General features: G+C 38.4%; 1 protein-coding gene across 1 annotated transcript; it reads left to right on the forward strand.

The window, feature by feature from the left end:
• Window positions 1–12401: 12401 nt before the first annotated feature.
• LOC109398045 (acetyl-coenzyme A transporter 1) lies at window positions 12402–20795 on the forward strand. The gene is made up of 4 exons (XM_029858224.2): window positions 12402–12532; window positions 12717–13146; window positions 16129–17316; window positions 20151–20795. The coding sequence occupies exons 2-4, from the start codon at window positions 12913–12915 to the stop codon at window positions 20331–20333; spliced, it is 1605 nt and encodes a 534-aa protein (XP_029714084.2). The 5' UTR covers window positions 12402–12532; window positions 12717–12912; the 3' UTR covers window positions 20334–20795.
• Window positions 20796–21410: the final 615 nt, after the last annotated feature.

A 21410-nucleotide genomic window follows, 5' to 3' on the forward strand; every position in this document is an offset into this window, starting at 1 on the left:
CAAAACAAAAACACAACTGCAAATTCGCCTTGACGGAGGCTCTCTGAGAGAATTGCGCTGTGCGTGAAAACAAATTTTTTTAACATGGGAAAGGATAGGAGCTGCATTTTCAAATCAGGCCAAACATGTCTAAAGGTCCTATCTGCAGAAGAGAGACTCTCTTTGGTTTCCCTCTCTTTCGTTAATATCTCAGCTGTTTATTTGAATTATTATTGTCTTCTTGCATAGAACGATGGTCAAATCAATCGTCTTCTGATTTGTACTGCGAAAGTAGTTGAAAAGTGTACCATTACATTGCAATAATTGAAAGAGAAAGTGAACAAAGAGAGCCTCTCAAATGCAGATAGGACCTATTGAAATGTTCGGCCTGAAATGCTTCTAATTCTTTATAGAAATTTTTTTAAGCAAAACGTTCTTAATGTTATCGAATGAGATTTTGATACGCTATATTATAGACATAACATTGTGATTTAAAAACTTTTTGTCTAAAACCAGTTATAATGTAGCTAATTGAAAGTATATTGCAAAACATTAACACTTTTTTCAATCTGAAGTCCCTAAAATATTTTAGAAGCATTTGAAAATGCAGCTCCTATCCTTTCCCATGTTAAAAAAAATTGTTTTCACGCACAGTGCAATTCTCTCAGAGAGCCTCCGTCAAGGCGAATGCATTTGATGCACTTTTGTCGTACTAGATTAGGCCTATTCACTACACGCTAACCTGAAACTACCCACTACTTGGATCTATTCTACCCGGATATATTCTTTTTTTTACATTTACATTAAATAAATTTTATTGTTCAGATCTATTCTATTCTTAGCAGTTTTAATAATGAATCTGAGTAATCGGTAGGGGAAACAGTGAAATTCTTCCGGGAACTCAGCATCAGAAGTGAACAGCACATGGCAATGGGAGCTTTTTATTATAAATCTGCATTAACATGTCTAAAGGGTCTAACTCGTTTTGTAAACAAACATTGTTTCTGTCGCTGTAGGGCCTGTAGGGTCTATCTCGATCAGTGGGGTGACACGGCTGTCAAACTCGGTACATCGCCGCTCCACCCAACATCGTTTTTGGTACGGCGCGTTTTGGTACCCACTTTCTAGTCGGTTTACCCTAACTTGCTCCTGATTTTCGGGTGTGTGACTCGTGTGTTGCTAGTGCTTATTTCAGAAATTACACATTTCAACCGAAATCGTTGTTTTTGATGATTGTTTCTCTTTCCTTATCACTTTGCACGTTATTATAAGTAGCAGCGAAGCAGTGTCGATGCTTCCAGCGCATTTTTTCCATGAATTAAGCAATCAAAACAAAAACATTGGACGCCATGTTGAATTGAATGCTGGGTAGATGATTCTGGCCCTTCGTCATCCCCCTGATCTCGATCCACCCACGCATTTGGGGGCCGTTATCAGAAAGATCTATCTTCGTTCTTTCTGATAACGGCCCCCAGAAGCGACAGAAACAATGTTTGTTTACAAAACGAGTTAGACCCTTTAGACATGTTAATGCAGAAATCTAAATTGGCTTCTTTAGTGGTGTTGAGATATTGCGCATTGCGCGGTTATAAGTGCGACGATGAAGTGCGGAATCTCAAATAAAAGTGCGATTTCGCGTCAGATCGTTCCGGTGTCTTCACCGCACTTGTTCATTAGCTCATGATGAATAAGTGCGGTGAAGACACCGAAACGATTTGATGCAATATCGCACTTTTATTTGAGATTCCGCACTTTGTCGCAGTCCAGTTAGCAATGCAATAAACTATATTACATTTATTTGTTCAACATCATTAAGACAAGACATAATCAACAAAAGTACGCCACAATACTCGGTTTGTGGCTGCCGCTCTCCATCCTCGGTCGCGCCCAATGCTCGCCAAGTCACGCTCCACCTGGTCCGCCCATCGTGCTCTCTGCGCTCCACGCCTTCTTGTGCCAACCGGATCCGTTGCAAACACAAGCTTTGCAGGGTTGTTGTCCGGCATTCTTGCAACATGCCCTGCCCAACGTACCCGGATAAAAAATACAATAGAAAAACATAGGATTCTAATGTAACAGTACCATTGAAAACCATGCTCTCACAATAGAATTCAATGTTAAAATAACAATAGAAAAACAATAGAATCAAATGTTTCTAACAATAGAATCAAATGTGAATAAGCATTTCACATTGAATTGTATAGGTTGTTAAGTATCGTAACAATACAAAAAAGGATTTTTTTCCATACAAGTTTTTTCGCAAAACAGAAGATTCTTATGTAAATGAAACGTTGTTAATATATATACGTGGAATCAAAAATACCGTAGATTTTTATGTAATTGTATTGTTTTGAACTGTTAAATATGCCGAGAACTGTCTGTTTTGAACTGTTATTTTACATTAGATTCAATGGTTTGGGGATGGTTTTCTATTGTTAAACAGAAGATTCTTATGTTTTCGAATTGTTTCAAACAGTGAAATGCTCAGTAAACGTATTATTTTGGGCAGTGATTTTATTTCTGGTTCCACATTTGATTCAGTTGTTTTGAAATTGTTTTCTATTGTGAAGCAGAACATACAGTTTGTACTGTTTTTACATTGAATTCAATTGTTTGGGTATTGTTTTCTATTGTGATACAGAAGATTCTTATGTTTTCGAATTGTTTCAAACAGTGAAATGCTCAGTAAACGTATTATTTTGGGCAGTGATTTTATTTCTGATTCCACATTTGATTCAATTGTTTTGAAATTGTTTTCTATTGTGAAGCAGAACATACAGTCTGTACTGTTTTTACATTGAATTCAATTGTTAGGGTATTGTTTTCTATTGTGATACAGAAGATCCTTATGTTTTCGAATTGTTTCAAACAGTGAATCGAACGGTAAACGTATTGTTCTGAATAGTGATTCTATTACTGGTTCCACAATTGATTCAATGGTGTGGGAATTGTTTTCTATTGTGATACAGAAGATTCTTATGTTTTTAAATTGTTCTAAACAGTGAAATGTATGGTAAACGTGTTGCTTTGAGCAGTGACTTTATTACTGGCTCCACGTAAGATTCAATTGTTTTGGAATTGTTGTCTATTGTGATGCAGAAAATTCTTACTTCAACCTCTAAGTTTAACTTTACAAAAAATATAAACTGCTTGAGCAAATCCTGAATGAAGCGAAACTGAACTATTATTATGCATTTGGACTAGAAGCTTGTATATTTTAAGCTACATTTCAAAAACAGATCGAAAAATTATCAAATATTTGGATCACTCATGTAGTAAATCGAGTAATGTTTAATTGCTTTGATGGTTGAAGCTTTGGCTCCCATGCCCAACAGCCAGATAACTGGGTTTAGCAGACTAAGCATTATATGTGGCAACACTATAAGCGGCATGATGGAACCGTGCCTAAGCGCGCTAAGTGTTATTAGACCACTAATGTAGTTGCATTTATTGGGTGATGAGGTACAAAAGTAACATTACAGCGTGCTTAACCATTATTGTAGCACCTAAAATACTCGATATACTACAACTTGAACCTATACTTGAAGATCGTTCGAAGGCTCCCATGCCCCACCAACCAGATAACTGGGTTTAACAAACTAAGCATTATATGTGGCAACACTATGAGCGGCATGATGGAACCGTGCCGAAGCGCGCTAAGTGTTATTAGTCCACTAATGTAGTTGCATTTAGTGGGTGATGAGGTACAAAAGTAACATTACAGCGTGCTTAACCATTATTGTAACAAGACACTCGACGGACTACAGCACGGAGAACAAGCATACAATTGTGTCAAATTTGATAATTGCCGCACGAGAAAGCTATTAAATTTGACGCAAACGTATTCAAGCGCTCCAAGCTTAAAGAGTGAACCTACATTTGAGGACCCCTCAAACACAGACAAACAGACATACTACTCAAATCGGAATCATCGCACGATTTAACGGTCATTTTGAAAATATAGTGTGGTTCGGACTGTGCTCGCATGTGTCATGGTGGCGCTGCTGTGCCTCAATTTTGCAGAGAAATGAACGCGACGCCGATCAATGTTTACATAAAATGACTCAATCATGAACCTTCATTCATGTTTTATGAATGGATGACGCCTCGGGGGAGTCGTCACCTGCAAAATTGTTACATCGAGCCGAGGGAAACAACACCTGCAACTGAATGCTTCGGATTGAGCATTACAGAGGGTGCTAGTGAGATGCCAAACGATGTTTTTGAAGCAATTTTCTTCTAAGTAGTATGTCTGTTTGTCTGTGCCTCAAAGCATCCAAATGCAAAAGATTATTCTTAATTTTCTTAAAGTAAAAATTTAAAAAGCGGTTGTCATAAATAAAACTAGGTACCTTGAAAGTTTAGCAGTGTTCTTGTAAGAATTTAGAAGCACAATACGATTTTTAGTAAACTATGTAAGGACATTTTACAGGAGACATACTCTTGGGAAAATCCTATTTACAGTTGCAGTTTATGAACAATTCCTATTAATATAAATTCCAAATTATGTTTAGCATGGTCCCTAAACAAAATCTTTCGTCGTTCAATGATGACTTTTCATCAAAGCCTTTCTCTAGAAATGGCACTTATGTTTCCCTAGAAATTTAGCACAAATTGTTTCAGGAATTTCAACAAAACTTCTGAAAACTCTTTACCAGATTAGGTAATTCCAAAAATAATTAATACGTGTAAAGAAAATAGGGTTGTAGTTTTTTTTCTTAAGCATGTGGCTCCCATTTTCATCCTACGAAAAACAAAGGATTGCAGCGTTGTTTGTTTTGTTTCTTATTTTTGTATTTTTTGTTAGAAGTGAGCACGCATGAAAACAGAAAGAACGGAATCAATCGGTGCCGCAATCGCTTGTTTTCGAATAGGATTAATATGGGAGCATGAGATTACTGATGGCACACATACCCTAGATATAATTGTTAGGGTTCATTCAAATATTACTTGACAAAACATTTTAGTTTTAGACCCCCATCTTCCACGTAACTACTTCTGTATGGAAAATTTTGAGATTAAAGCGAAGAAGTTTTGAGTATAAAGCGTAACACAGCGCTACGACCTTCTCTTCCCATTTAGCGTTAAGTAGTAATTGAACGAACCCTTAAGCAAAAAAAAAATGTAGGTGGCAATGTAGATGCCACTGCCTTGCGGCAACATCACCGGATCCCGCTCCATCCATCGCCGGATCTGGGTTTAGAAGGAGCTTTCGTACATTTCCCTTTGATGGAGGAACTTGCCTTACTCCTGCGGTAGTTCTCCAGCGCTCGATCAGTTCCCGGAAGCGACGCTTGGATTCCTTGGAGACCAGCAGCGTAGATCATTCAATTCCTTTCCGCCAGCATCAAGGTGACCTGGAGTGCCTCAAGCGTGATGCCCGAGCTGCGGGGATGTGCTGGTGCGGAAGGTTACTCTGGATAAAGTGGTTCCGCTTGAAGAAATCCAGCTCCTATAGTGAAGAAAATAGAAGTAGAGAGAGTTGGATTAGGCGATTTCGAACTGGTCAGATAACTCGATTTTCCGGGCCCCGAAACTTACCAATTCCCAGACGTACGTACCCGCAAACGATTTAGGTGTGACTCGGTTACACGGTCCGGCGAAATACAACCGAAAAGGTGATTTCACGCACGGCTACAACGGGAAAATTCCGAACCGAACAAATGGGCTCCAGCAATTTTTTTTTTCTTCCGTAATTTGTTCTGCGAGCAAAACAAACACGCTTAAAATACATAACACAAACATATATGAGTGTTGCGCAAAATCATCCAAATCCCATGGCACTCATCGGGTGCCATCGGGTTTGGTGTGAAACTGAAAGATAACAATGGAATCTAATGTGAATCTACTGAAGGGGCATATAGAAAGTATTGTAACAATGAAATCTAATGTTTATCTACTTTATGCCCATAGAAAATAATGTAACAATAAAATCTAATGTAAACCTATTGTAATCGTCACAACGAATGCAAATTTGAAATGTGACTAACAATACATTTACAATAGAAAACATTGTTAACATAGGATTCTATTGGTTTTCTTCAGTTTTTACAATAGATTTATTGGTTCCTTTTTTTACGGGTATCCTTCCGGCTTTGGCCACCTTCTGGATGCTGGGTTCGCCGTAAAGTGCAGCGAGCTCGTGGTTCATTCTTCTCCGCCACACACCGTTCTCCTGCACACCGCCGAAGATCGTTCTTAGCACGCGTCGCTCGAAAACTCCGAGTGCTTGCAGGTCCTCCTCGAGCATGGTCCATGTCTCGTGCCCGTAGAGGATCACCGGTCTTATCAGCGTTTTGTACATGGTGCATTTGGTGCGTGGGTGAATCTTTTTCGACCGCAGTTTTTTCTGTAGCCCGTAGTAGGCCCGACTTCCGCTGATGATGTAGCGTGCAGTAAGGATCCGAGGTAGACGAATTCCTCCACCACCTCGAAAGTATCCCCGTCTATCGTAACATTACTACCCAGACGGATCCGGTCGTTTTCGGTTCCGCCTACCAGCATGTACTTTGTTTTTGAGGCATTCACCACCAGTCCGACCTTTGCTGCTTCGCGTTTCAGGCGGGTGTACAGTTCTGCCACCGTTCCAAATGTTCTAGCGATAATGTCCATGTCGTCCGCAAAGCACACAAATTGACCCCCTGATAAAAAATATCATAAAAATACGATAAATTATATTGTTACAACACCATTATTTCGAAAAATATTCACCATTAAACGTATTGTAATTTGCACAGCACACTCACCATCACCCATATTGTTCTATACCATTCGGCAAATGGTAAATGGCACTTTTACAATAAAAAATGGTGGTCGTTATGTATCTTAACCATAAAATTTTGAGAAAATTTTCATACACTTTTTCGCGAAAAACAATAGAATGTATTGTGTTTTTATGAGACATTTTTAGGGCAATTTTCAAAAGAAAACAATATATCTTAATGTTTTTTCATTGTTCTTACAATACAAATACAATTAATTGAATGGCGTCAAATGAATCGTTGTTACAATAAAAATACAACAATATTTGTTGTTATTTGTAAGCAGTTTTTGCTTTTGAAAATCCATAGAATTTATATTTCTCGCTAACATTTATATCCAGCATTTACGAACACTAACGGCCGCCAGAATGATATGCACATTTTATGATAAGAATCAAACACTCTGATGTCTGTCTGGTAAGTATTGCTTGGCAGCTGTTGATAAGATCTATCTTCAATCTTTTCAAATAACTGTCAAATATCACAAGTCAGACTTCAAGTCGTATGATCCATCCCAAGAAACAATTTTTGCTTTAAGAAATGTTTCTCAAAGCAACGTTGTTAAACTGGAAGTCGTATTATATTTGAATAATTTTGAAATAAAACTGTTCTTCAACTCTTGTTCGCCCAAAAATGAGAATCTATTCAACATCAACCGTTGTATAAGCACGATGAAATAAATGTTTATCGAATGAACGAACATCGATTGTGAAACTCTTGTTCAACGTTAGAATCATCAGCAATTTACACAAACATCATAAACTTTTCTTCAACGTTTATTAAACAATGTTGTATGACGCTATTTGTTTAATCATTTAAGAATGGTTTTAGAAACCATTATTATGCACTAGCAGCATAGTGCATAATAACAAGCTTTTTTCGATATTTATTCCACCATAATACAATCAAAACATGCTGGAGCCGTGATACAACTTACGAAATTTATTTCTATTTATAGAAATGGTTTTATAATTGCTACAAAAACGATTCTTAAACGTTTCTTTAATATCATTGCAACAATAAAATGAGAAAATGTTTAACTTTCTACATTTCTGCATTTGTGTCTGGAATATCTCTGATTATGTACCCCCAATATTATTATTTTATTACATTTTATGGGACAAATCACATCAATGGAAAGACTCGAACTCTGGACCTTTGGGTTCACACTCGTCTGCATCCGCTCTGCTTCAATCCGAATTACATGAATCGGCAGATTTAAAGCAGTATATAAATATTCAATTCCTGAGTCGAATACATTACCGTACATATGTTGCTTAAACATTGCTTAAATATTTTATTCAACTGATTGTCTTCATAAACATTGAAGTTGATCAATGTTTGAACAATTGTAACCGCAACGTTTAAGGCATGCACGCTAATTATGTTGCTTGTCTGTCAGTAATTCACGGTGTTGTGTTGTGAGATTGGTATCGCTTCGAACTTTTTTTTATTTCAACGTCCAAACAAGTGAATTTTATTTATTTTCACTGCTCCTGTTTTGTGCCGGGAGGAGAATGTGTAAAACTTGTGTATATCTCCAGGCAGCTATAAGATTTGAACATAAGGAAGCTGAGCCCGGTTTGACCGGCGGCACCAAAGTGGATAGAGTAGATTGTGAATACCAAAAAGAGGAGCCGCTCAGCGCCCAGGATCCACTTATGCTGCATTTTCTGGTGTTTTTGTTGCCGATTTTGCTGTCGTTGGAGCGTGTAATGTAGAAGGTGAGTCAGAATGTTTTTAAAAGTGTGAAAAGTGTGATATTTAGAGCTGCTGCAAGAAGTTTGTTTGGTCTTCAAGCTTGTAGTCGCGGTTGCTCTTTTTAGGCTCCTAATCAACAATCGTGTTTACAAAAAGGGGCAGGGCGAATAACGATAATTAAGTGACACAGTACCACTGCTAATCAACATTGCTTGAATAAAAGTGTAACATTTGTATTAAAGAAACGTGGTAACATCTTGTTGTTAAGCTATGTCAGTGTAGTTGAATAAAATGATCAAGCAAAAGTTGTTAAACTTTAAATAAGCTGCTTGTTCCATTGAAGATCTTACGTATGGGAAGATGATGTGAATACCTAAGCAACTGTCTTTAAACTTTTATACCATTGGTTATTCAATGAGCAGAAATATGTTTAACAAACGTGCAGTTTCCACGGCATGAAACATTTATTCGCCATTTTGTTCAACATATACTCTTGTACAACTGTCGGCGCCTTTGTAGCACATTTAATCAACTGACATGCTTATTAATGATTTTGAATTGTTACTTGGGATACCATAAATCGTTCACAATTCATGTGGCCATTAGTATCTGTAAATGCTGGAGAAAATTGTTACAGAGAAATATTGCGCATTTCCCACCCCACTGGACCCCTTTCGCAGTTAGTATAAGTGCGGGATCGTGAATAAAACTGCGATTTTGCATCGAATCGTTTCGGTGTCTTCTGCGCACTTATTCAGCACTTTGTAATGCATAAGTGCGCAGAAGACACCGACACGATTCGATGCAAAATCGCAGTTCTATTCACGATCCCGCACTTATGCTAACTGCGAAAGGGGTCCAGTGGGGTGGGAAATGCGCAATAATAGTAACAGTTAGAACAAACTTACTGTTTGGAAAATATGACAAACTGTATTTTAATATGCGGGAGAGCTCACGAGAAAAAACTGAGTTCGATATGTTGCTCAGAATTCTTCACAATTCCTCAGGGTTTCTCCCGTTTGCACCGAAGTGTAATCTGACATCAGTATCAAATCCAATTGTGTTGCATGTGCTGAAGGAAAACAATGAAATTCAATGGAAATATTTCAAATAGGTTGATCAGAATTTCTCAGAGTTGCTCCCGTTTGCACAGTGTCTTGTCCCCAGCCTGGCCCTCTATATGGATATCCAGCGCACTGTGCCCGACGTACGTCCGACACACGGTTTAGGAGAAAAATCGATTTTCGCGTGTCAAAAAATCCGATTTTCAACTGCACGAACAATAATGAATCTGAGTAATCGGCAGGGGAAACAGTTAAATTGGGTTGTTTAGTGAATAAAATATTCCTATTTTCAATAGCCTTATCGAAAGAGCTCATTTTACTGAGTATAATGTGATTTTATTAGATTCCAATACCTTTGTTTTGCTGGTTAAATTAACAAGAGAGTTTTAATTTTCGTGGATAGAATGATAGTTCAATCGATAAAATGACAGTTCGACCCGAACAAAAAATTTTCCCCATACAAACTTTAAATTCATTTTAAAAATAGTTCCCAGACTCCAAAAATTATGAAATTTTGGATTTCGACTAATTTTTGGGCGGAGAATCCGATTATGAAATGATCCCAATTCTTCCGGGGAACTCAGCATCAGAAGTCACATGGCTATGGGAGCTTTTTATAATAAATCTAAATTGGCTTCTTTAACGGTGTTGAGATAGTTCCATATTCTGAATCTGCATGCAAAACTGAGCCGAAATCCAAATTTTCATGAATTTTGGTGCCCGGGAACCTATTTAAAAATCAATTTGAAGTTTGTATGGGAGCGATTTGTCGAATCACCCCTCGTCGCATTTTGTACTGGGTGGAGCTGTCAAGCAGTTGCCCAGCTGTCAAAAGGTGATTTCGATAAATCTCTTCGAAATCGATTTTAAGTACCAAACTAAAGTTCTAAAAATCTGAAAAAAATCATAGTGGTTCAGAAAAAGGTGCTCTTTCGTATAAAATCAAAAAATCAATATATTTTTCTTAATTTAAAAACCCAATTGGCTTCTTTAGTGGTGTTGAGATAATTCCATATTCTGAATCTGCATGCCAAACTGAGCCGAAATCAAAATTTTCATCAATTTTGGTGCCCGGGAACCTATTTAAAAATCAAGTTGAAATTTGTATAGGAGCGATTTGTTGAATCACCCCTCGTCATATTTCGTACTGAACGGAGCTGTCAAGCAGTTGCCTACCTGTCAAAGAGTGATTTCAAAAAATCTCTTTGAAATGGATTTTAGGTACCAAAATAAAGTTCTAAAAATCTAAAAAAAATCATAGCGGCTCAGAAAAAAATGCTCTTTCGTTTAAAAATAAAAAATCATTGAATTTTTCTTAATTTAAAAACCCAAATGAATAAACAAAATCAAGGCCCCAAAGGAACTGGGGTACCGGTCATTCAGATTGTGCCACCATTCCAGGGTTGAGCAAAGGTGCCTTTACTTTTATCGTCGCGAAATCCTTGCAATGTTCAGTAACAGTAACTGCAGTTTTGCTCAATCTGGGTTGCTTTGAATTGGCTTTGACGGAAGCAAAATTGCACTCCAATGGGAAATCCCATTTGTATCTGTCACCGTGTGCGACACAAAGTATAAACAAACGTGTTTTGTCTCGTTTTTTCTCACGTTTGCCATACGACTCCCGCTAGGCGGCAGCACTGCAACACTGTCAAGGCCTATTTTGACACCAATCTGATGAGCAACTGGGGGTTAAATAGCGATTTGTGAACGTTCCAGAAGGAAGCCTACACTGGAAAACAAGAGAACCCAAACTTGAGTATCTTTAAACTCACTTTTGAGTTCTTTTTTTGCATCCCCTTTCATTCGGTCTTTTTATTGTTGTCAAAGAATGAAGAGCAAAACAACCCAACTTTGAGAGTTCGATGCGGGAAGCCAAAATTTGTTAGTGACATAGTACCGAGAAATGAGTAATTTTAACAGACGGTTGAGTAAAAAGAACTTAGACGCTGGCCGTATACGCCTAAATGCAAACTACCTACCTCAACACTGGGAAAAAAATCTTCTTCTATATATGTGTCCGGGACATGGATTTTTGCAATGGGGGTAAACAAATGTTTTCCATTAGTGCGACTCATACTTTTGAGGAGGCACCATACAGCAGCGACTCATACAATTTAGAGCACATACTATTCATGCGCTAATTTGCCTGCGTAATCGGGTATTGGTTGCATATACTTTGGATGTGGTTTGGCACATGGATATTTGCCATTAAGTATGAGAGGCAATTTTCCTGAGTAAACATCGACCCTATCAACTCAAAATTGGCTTCCCGCACGCAACTTCGAAGTTGGGTGAAATGAACTCACTTTTGGGTACTTCGTTTCTCCGTGTAAAGACAGTATTAATTAGGATACTGCAAGATGACGTCACGAAGCCGTGCACTGACAGTTCAGCGAGCTTGTTTACATGGACTTAGTCTCTGGCGGAGATCCGGCAAAACTGTTTTTCGATAAAATTTCAGTAAAACGGTAATTATACGATTGGTTTTGTACTAGTACAGTTGAATATAATCGATATTTCCGTATCATAATGGTTTCGGGACGGAAAACGTGAATTTAATTTTCGCCGCTCGTTTAATGGCGGACGGGACGGTCGGGGAAATATCCGCCATTGCTCTGTTGCTACTAAGATGGTAATCTCAGATTCTACTTCATATTTTGCAACAAAAACCTATCACTGTGTATGCTCACTTGCAGTGCATATGCTGATTGTTTTTCAGCATCTTCAGTGCGATAGAACTCGAGATTACCATCTTCAAAATCGCGAGGCAAATTGTTAGAAAGAGAGGCAAGATAGGAAAAATAACACGGCGTCCCGTTTCACCTTAAGATTCTAACACCTTGTAAACAAGCTCGCTGAACTGTCAGACAAAGTGAGGTTAGATCAAGTGCTTGCAGTACCCTTTTAACGTACTAGAATAACAACAAGAATGACAACCACAAAGAAAAACGTGCAAACAAAACGTCACGTCAACACAGAACCACAACAACAGTGGTCCGTGCGCGATTCGCGATTTCTGTGTCTCACGTATGTAATTTTTAACATTTTTTAATAAATTTATTGGATATTCAAGGGTATTTCATGATCAATTGATAGAAGGTTTTATAATCTGAATAAGAACATAATTATTAAAGTCTTTTGTACATACTTCGTTAAATGGTTGAAGTAAACATTCTTATCAGTTTTATCGTTTCTCTCATTACACTTTCAGGACGGACAGACAATCGCTCACCTTCATTTTCAGTGACGTGTACCCTGAACGTACGACAGGCTGTTAGCGGTACCGCGCATTTGCGAACGTTTTGGATTTTGCGAATGATCGCGCTCGGACCATACAGGAAGCACCTTCACGTAACTGCAAAGTCCCCGTTTTTCGCCAAGCGCCCAGCGCATCCGCCCACCCGAAAATGAGTGTCCGAAAGCGACAGGAGCGGCCCGATCAGGTACAGCTGCTGGCATCCCAGGTTCAGGCTCAGCAAGCCGGTCACGATGATGACAAACACGAAGCCAGTGACCTCCGCGGTGACTGGGGCAACATTGCCATCTTGTTCTTCTTGTACCTGCTTCAGGGTATCCCGATCGGGTTGGCCGCGGCAATTCCGATGTTATTGCAAAATCGCGGTGCCAGTTACAAACAGCAGGTGAGTGTGATTTGTGCCTTCATAACCCGGTTAGTTAATATTCCAAATATTCAAATGTTTAAAATATGTGTATAAAATAGTCAAGTAAAAATATATAAGGTGACGAGTTTGCGTCTAACATGCGTCGTCATATTATTAGAGGTTTGTGCAGTAGCTGATAACATACTCTGTAAGGAAATGAACATTTACGTATACATTACACTTATAGTGCTGAAAAACTGATACGTATCTCAGATAGAGGACAATCGCAACAGAAACATTGAGACAAGCCTGTTGCTTATCTCTGCCTTACGCAATTATTATAAACTAATAGATCTTCCAGATCTCGCATAACTTTGGAAGGTGGGGGAAGGCAAATATATCACCCTCCTACTTTGTAAGATAAAAGTCGTAAGAAGCCCGATTTTTTGCAAACAAATTTAAAACTTTAGCTAAAACGGTAGCTGAAACCGCAACTAAATTAATTTTTATCATGGTATGGTCTTCTACAAAGTTGTTCCTTAGGGTATCAACTGCTATTTCTTTCAATTCTGAGCCAAATCAAACCGTGAAACCGACGTGCTGAAAGCGAGACTAGCGGTCATCCAATTTTCCATAGGCGGGGCATAATGAGCGGCTTAAAGATTTTGATGTAGGGTATCGCGCTACTTGGGCGGTGGCTTCTATATTCGTCTGTTTTCCACTATAACTCAGTCAATTTTGAACCAATTGACTTGAAATGTTGTACACGGGTAGATACTATACATATCTCACTGCATTCCAAAAATTGTGTCAATTGGTTAAAATTTGACTGAGTTATAGTGGAAAACAGACGAAAATAGAAGCCACCGCCCAAGTGGCGCGATTCTGTATTTCAACGTATGATCCTCATTTGAACCAACTGACAAAAGCTATTCGTTGAAATTCCGAATAAAGCTATAAATGTTGCAAACTTTAACGTTTTAAAAACGTATAAAATCGTGAATTTCGTTTTGGTGGTGGGGCATAATGAGCACCCTAGGACCCTAGGTGGGGCAACATGATCAATTTCTATTTGGTACACAATATAATGCTGTTTGACTATTCTTGTCATAAATCATACCGGCAATAGTGGTTATCACGTTCCATTAATGTATGCGTGTCTTTTTTGTAGATGTAGGTAGTTGTGAAACTGAGGAAAACATTTGCACTCTTACACCGGATGTTAGTTTTATAATTATTTACCCGTTTTACCCAATTTGATTGGGTCATATTTTCATATGCAATTTGAATAGCCTTTGAATGGCGTGCATTTTTGTGTGAGAAAAAAAATCGTGCTAGTGTTCGTGTGTTGAAATGTCATTTATCTCTATAACCAATGAGAATCTGAGGGGATTACGGGGTTTAATTTGTAGGGAACTGTGGGGTTCCAAGAACTCTTACTATTAGGAAATTTTTAAACGGTTATAATATACAGATACAGATTTTTTTTCAAGCTAACAAATTGAAAATTAATGACAAAATCTTACTATATGCATCATGGAAAACCAAAATTGAAATTCGTTTGGTTAAGATGTTTATTATTTATTTTCATTAATATTTTTCCACCAGTTCCTCATTTTGCCCCACCCTACTATCAACTTTTTGAAGTATAATATACAAGTATGGTTGCACTTTTTGGTCATAAATCGCTAGGTTCTGATGCAATCTAGCGTCTATAAGTGTAGAAAAGTTCGATTGAATTTTCATATTGTCACTTTAATTTGCAGAAGAGAGAGTCGATTAAGAGAACTTTCTCATGTTACTTTCGCCCTTATTTAAACTCAACAAGATATATGTTTTTTCAACAAAATAATTATATCAATATTTGTAAAGTGTTACAAATAACTTTAATTGGCCCAGGAAATATCAAGAAACTTGACTCACTATGTTGTTATTTCGATTCCCAAAACCTTATTTTAGGTCAGCTGATTCTTATAATATTTTTCCAATATATGATCACTTCACGCCTTTTAACCGTTTGAATTGACACAGATTGTTCATCTCACCCAAAGGCACAATAGGACAGATCGGCGAAGTACTAGATTTGTAGTAATGAGCTAAATTTTTGTATGGTGAGAAGGTCGTTTCTCCGTTTCTGCAATGAAATGGTGCAAAAAGCGTGGGTATTATGATTCCTTGCCTAATTTGATGCTGTATGAGCAAAACTTTGGACAACAGTGTTGTTGTTTTCTCCATTTCTTGCAACAGAAACAACATAGTTATCCAAAGTTTTGCTCAAACAGCATCAAATTAGGCAGGGAATCATAATACCCACGATTTTCGCACCATTTCATTGCAGAAATGGAGAATTGACCTTCTCACCATACTAAAATTCAGCTCATTACTACAAATCTAGTACTACACCGAACGTGCCCCATTCTAGAGGGTGCCCCGTGGATTTTTTTCGACATTTTTGTATTTGGACTAGTCTAATATACCATAATTATTGATTAAATTTATAATGAAGAATGTTCCTAGAATCATGTGTTTCTTTAACCATTAGCATGTGCACCGTTTTGTGCTGTCTTACTCACCCCTCGGAAAATTTGAAAACGGGGGACACAGTAAACATCAAATTTCCTGTGGGGAAGAGTATCAGCATCAAAGAATGCACAGGCTCATTGAAAACGTGATTCAATAGTAAAAATGGCAAATTTTGAGTCACACTCGTAATGCTATTGCTTCGTTGGTTCCAAATAAATATTGTTTTATGAATTTCTTGGAAAACGGGCAACTTACGATATCGAATTTGATACTGCTTTAGTACTTTTTACTGACCAACTGTTGAACTCTACTTTTAGTAGGGTAGTATTAGAGCCGAATAGACTCAAGTTCCTAAATAGGAACATGCTTGTTGTTACGGTATGTGGAATGTTTTGTTGAGAAATATGATTTTACTGGAGATTTACCTAATCTAATTCACTTATGACCCACCATTTTAAATTATTGCAGCTAATTTTTTTCTCTCTATTTTATTTACAGGCCGAATTTAGCTTCGCCCATTGGCCGTTCAGTATGAAGCTGCTGTGGGCACCGATAGTCGATTCGCTGTACTGGAATCGTTTCGGGCGGCGCAAATCCTGGCTCATTCCTACACAGTATCTAATCGGCATATTTATGTTGATTCTTTCCACTCACGTCAACCGGTGGCTGGGAAGTGGCGGCTCAGAGGACGGTTTAGCAGACCACGTGGCCCCGAATGTACCCATACTGACGGGGATATTCTTTGCGTTGAATTTTCTGGCTGCCACACAGGATATTGCCGTCGATGGATGGGCTTTGACGATGCTGAAGCGGTGCAACGTTGGTCATGCCTCGACGTGCAACAGCGTTGGGCAAACGGCAGGATACTTTCTGGGCTATGTGGCCTTTATGGCGTTGGAATCGGCGGAATTTTGCAACAGCTATTTGCGTTCGGAACCGTCTACAGAAGGTTTGGTCACGTTACCTGGATTCCTTTGGTTCTGGGGATTGGTGTTTTTGGGCACAACCACGCTGGTAGCACTCTTCAAGCGGGAATACCTTCCGAGCATTGAACGGGGTCATGATGAGCATTTGGAATTGGATATTAAACAGACATACAGTTTACTGTTCGACATCATCAAAATGAAACCGATTTTGATTTTGACTGCGATTTTACTGACTGTTAAAATTGGATTCTCTGCATGTGATGCTGTTAGTTCACTGAAGCTGATCGATGCTGGCGTACCGAAGGATAAATTGGCATTGTTGGTAGTACCATTGGTCCCTCTTCAAATAGTTCTCCCACTAGTCATCAGTAAGTACACCACTGGGCCGCGGCCTATGGAGGTATACCTGAAAGCTATCCCGTACCGAATCGGTCTGACGGTGGTGGCATGTGCAGTGGTATGGATCACACCGGCGCTCATTCAGAATCATCATGTTCCTTATTACTACTACATGATACTGCTGGTCAATTACGGACTTTACCAGATCGCTCTCTACAGTATGTTTGTGGCGGTGATGGCCTTTTTCGCGCGAGTTAGCGATCCTGCCGTTGGGGGTACATATATGACACTCCTGAACACGCTTAGCAATCTCGGAGGAAATTGGCCAACAACGGTCGTTCTGTGGATGGTGGATGTGCTCACTTGGAAACGGTGTTCCAATGCGACTGATAACACGTGCTCTGATTCCGTTGAACAAGAGGTAATTATGTTATGTTAATTATGTTATGTTCACAATAGAATTATGTTAGTATTGATGTTTGTTTCAACGATATTGTGTATGTTTGTCGTATCTGTTATGGTAATTGAGTGCTCAACGCTTTAAAATGACTGCACAATTTTCAGTTTAAAAAAAACTAATATTTGACTAGATATAGTGATATACAGAATAGTTCTAATTTCGATAATAATCATTATATAACATTTTGTATGCATTAATTGTCTTATTTATAGAAAAATGCAACAATTTTCTTATTCATAGAAAAAAAAACATGGTAAAATCAAAAAGATTTAAGGTAAACTAAAAAAAATAGTCAATTTGTTCAGGCCCCAAAAATAAAACTCCCTGGGCTTGGATTATATCTTCCAGGAAGCTTTGATTTCAGACATGTAGTCGATGTGCTTTGCAGTAATGATTGGAATAGCTGAATATATAATCAATGGCAAACAATTCTGTATAAATCAGATCTTCAAGTCATCTGATATTGTTATACTGATCATAATACTGCATAGTATGTCGAACATTTGTCGAAGTTATTTATGTGCCGGGAAAATATAATTCCAAGTTGGTGAGAATATTACAAACTGAGGGAGGGTAATAGGCCCAGTCAGACCCCTGAATGGGCAATGTAGGTTAGTGTATGGCATGGTTTCCCAAACTGTGGGTCGCGACCCCCTAGGGGGTCGCCTGCCTTCATCCAGGGGGTCGCGAGGGACAGTAAAATATTTTACTGTAACAAACAACAAATGAGGGAATTTCTATGGGGGGTCGCGAAAACTACGTCTGCTGGCAAAAGGGGGTCGCGCGACCTGAAAGTTATGGGAATGCCATTGAAGGTTTGTAATATTCTCCGAGGCTTTCAAAATCCAACAGGGCGCGTCCCCGGGTTGCGGATAGGGGGAAAAGGGAGATTTTTGCATTTGTACTGTAATCAGCCAATGTGATATTATCTCCTATAGTGTTGTAGTGCGAATGAATGATCTCATTCTATGGGAATTCGAACCTTGTAATGTATTGTTTATTAACTCCAATTTTCTAAGCTTGACAAGTTTTCGAAGACAAACATGTGATGAGAGAATTGCCTAATAGGAAAGTCACATCAGCAAAGCTTTTACATATGCAAATGCTCCATGGGGTCATGTCTAGCATTTAATATGTATGGCAATGACTGGTTCTTACCTAGCAGGGGTACTACAAGACCACGTGGACAATTCGATTAAAGGCTGAATTGGGGATAATATATTTTCCAGAACTGAAGGGACATTTTTTTTCCGGGGTGACTGGCGAGTCGGAGAGGGTAGAAGTTTCCTTTTGTTATACCTAATTGACAAAACAAAAAATCGGGCGCTTTTTCTTTAACTTGCTTGGTATTTTGTGGATTATTGTTTTTTGGTTTTGGAAGGTATGCGATTCACTATTGAGCCTTAAAATTATTTTGCATCTGAATAGCATTGATATTGTCAAATCTGTACCACCACCCCAATCCCACACCAAAATACCCTTTTTGCAATTTGGCACTATAAAACTCATTTTATACTTGCCGTTTGGATATCCTAACGGCCTACTTATCCGTACTACCCAAACAAATGCATTATGATTCATAATGCATCTTATTTGGGTAGCATTATGAATCATAATGCATTTGTTTGATTGACAACCTGTGTTACCACAGTGAGAACTTGAAAAACTGTGACGGTTATGTTATGTTCGACCTAATGTCAGAATCCTCACATTCCATAAATGAAGTTTATAGCTCAATGTTCACTAGAGTGAATTCAGAATTATAGCAGCTAGGTATGAAGGAAGAATAAATATACGACGGCGGTCTCTTGTATCTTGACTGTTAACAGAGTTGGACGTATTTCATTTTATCTCCGAAGCTTAAGATTAGAATATAAAAGGTTATAGCACGGATTGCTTGATTCAAATTCCGTGATGAAGCACGTGGTCGTTCCCATTCAACCACCGAGAAGCACAATGATACTGATAGAAAGGATCAAATTTTAGTGAATAATTTTGGTTATTGCAAAACATGTTGTATGCAACTCGTTGCTAAACTCGATTTTTACAGCACTCTTCGTATTTATCCAACTCGGCAAGCCTCGTCGGATAAATGTACGACTCGTGCTGTAAAAATCATCATTTTGCAACTCGTTGCAGTAATAACTATTTCCTATCCCATGGCGTTTATGTGGTCAGCAAATACTATTCAGCCATTACCCCTCCTTATCATCGGCTTTGGACTGACTTGCACTCTCATTGCCCCACCAAATGCTGCAAAATGAAAATGAAAATTGTTCAGGCAACTGTTTGAAACAAATTAAACGTCAGATTTGAAGTAAAAGCAATCCATGTTTGAAACAAACATACATCTTTTATTCATTTATGACAGATAATGTTAGAAATGAATATTAAAATTTTTGTTTTGTGAGGAAGGTCGACCCTACGGAAATATTTGAATCGCTTGTAATTCAAGGGTGCGTTTTTCAGACCCTGACAAACATCCTGTAGTAATCCTTGAAGTTGGTTTACGCCAATGTCGTTTTGAAGTTCTAAAAGAAATGCGGAAAATCAAATGATTGCTCAGCAAGTTTTTCAAAAATACAGCTTTTTTAACCTTTTTCGTGTATTAGCCGACACTCACTCCGCTTACGTAAAGCACGCTCAGCGTGCCTGTCTGGGCTTCATTGACCCTAATGCACGACTAGGGTTAAGAAAATACAAACTTGTAATGTTTAGTTGCTTGTTAGTTGTATTTTACATTACTGGAGTATGCTTTTCCATCCATCACATTAAATGATGTTTTTTCGTTTCAGACATGCACCAATGGCGGCGGAAAGTGCGATATTGAAATCGATGGGTATTACATAGAAATAGCAGTGTGTCTGGTGTACGGCATCCTGTGGTACCAATGGGGAAAGCACAAAATCCGATACCTTCAGAGTCTACCGCAGAGTGCTTGGCGCGTTGTACAACGGCAACGGGCGCACTCGAGTTAGCAATTAATGCAGCTTATTTAGATAGTTTGTAAGTGAAAGGAACAAAATCCACCGACAGCGTGAAATGTGCAAAATTGTTTCTGTTGTTAGCAAAATTTCCGTTGAAACTAGGCATTTCGTTTTAAAATATTGTTTTAAAATTGATACGATCAGTGAGTTGTGTTTTACACAAAGTTGAGCTGTGCACAAATGTAGATGTTTACGCTGAGTATTCTGCTAGTTACATTACCAGCACCTATGGCTAAGCTAAGTGCCGCGTACAACATTTCATCGAGTATATTTTGTGTGTAACCAAGCTATTCCATCTAAAATCACTAACACATTCGTTTAATTTATTTTTGACAGTGATATAGCATAGCTATGCGGTTTTGATAAAATGTGTGTAAGATATTGTGAGTTCTACATCTACATATATAGCGAGCAAAACAAATAAATATACAACAAAAAAAATGGTGTGCTTTCTTTTTTTATGTGGGAATCTAGAGGTCTAGTTAAAAATAATCAAACGTCTGATTCAACTCACCATCCGTCAATCGTTATAACGGTAGTTTCAAATATTTAGTAGGTGTTCAATAGGTCTGGGAGGTTTTAGTCCTGTTCAATGAAGCGGGTTGAACTTGCTCGAAGTTGTTGCATCATGCTCTTACTCATTTGCTAACAAACGGGTAACAGCAGGATACATGAACTTCGACCTGACATGACCAAGGTCGTTGAACAGGACATATTTTTTCTACACGTACTTCGTATACGGTAGCGAGTCACTTGGAAAGGGGCCGGTGAGCACTTTACGCTATAACCTAGCCAATTCCAAACCTATTGTACATGGCTAGATACTATACGTATCTCACCGCGTTCTAAAAATTGTATCACTTGGTTCAAAATTGGCTGAGTTATAGCAGAAAAGTGCTCAAAATAGGACACCTGCCGAGATGGTTCCACTTCCCTACGTAAATTTTAGCATATTGGTAGTTCCGTGCCAAAATTTGAGCTCTCTGAGGGACTGTTATGCGTGTGGGGCAGTGTACCTATTTCCTAATTCCCGATGATTTATTTTCTGACTTTATGACGCATACCTGT

This window comes from Aedes albopictus, chromosome 2 (assembly GCF_035046485.1).
Source record: "Aedes albopictus strain Foshan chromosome 2, AalbF5, whole genome shotgun sequence".
In the NCBI taxonomy this organism is placed as follows: domain Eukaryota; kingdom Metazoa; phylum Arthropoda; class Insecta; order Diptera; family Culicidae; genus Aedes; species Aedes albopictus.

Coding starts and splice junctions, on each gene's coding strand:
- LOC109398045 (XM_029858224.2), top strand. CDS start 12,913: ATGAGTGTCCGAAAGCGACAGGAGCGGCCCGATCAGGTACAGCTGCTG. Junction 13,147..16,128: donor GTGCCAGTTACAAACAGCAG/GTGAGTGTGATT, acceptor TTTTATTTACAG/GCCGAATTTAGCTTCGCCCA. Junction 17,317..20,150: donor CTGATTCCGTTGAACAAGAG/GTAATTATGTTA, acceptor TTTTCGTTTCAG/ACATGCACCAATGGCGGCGG.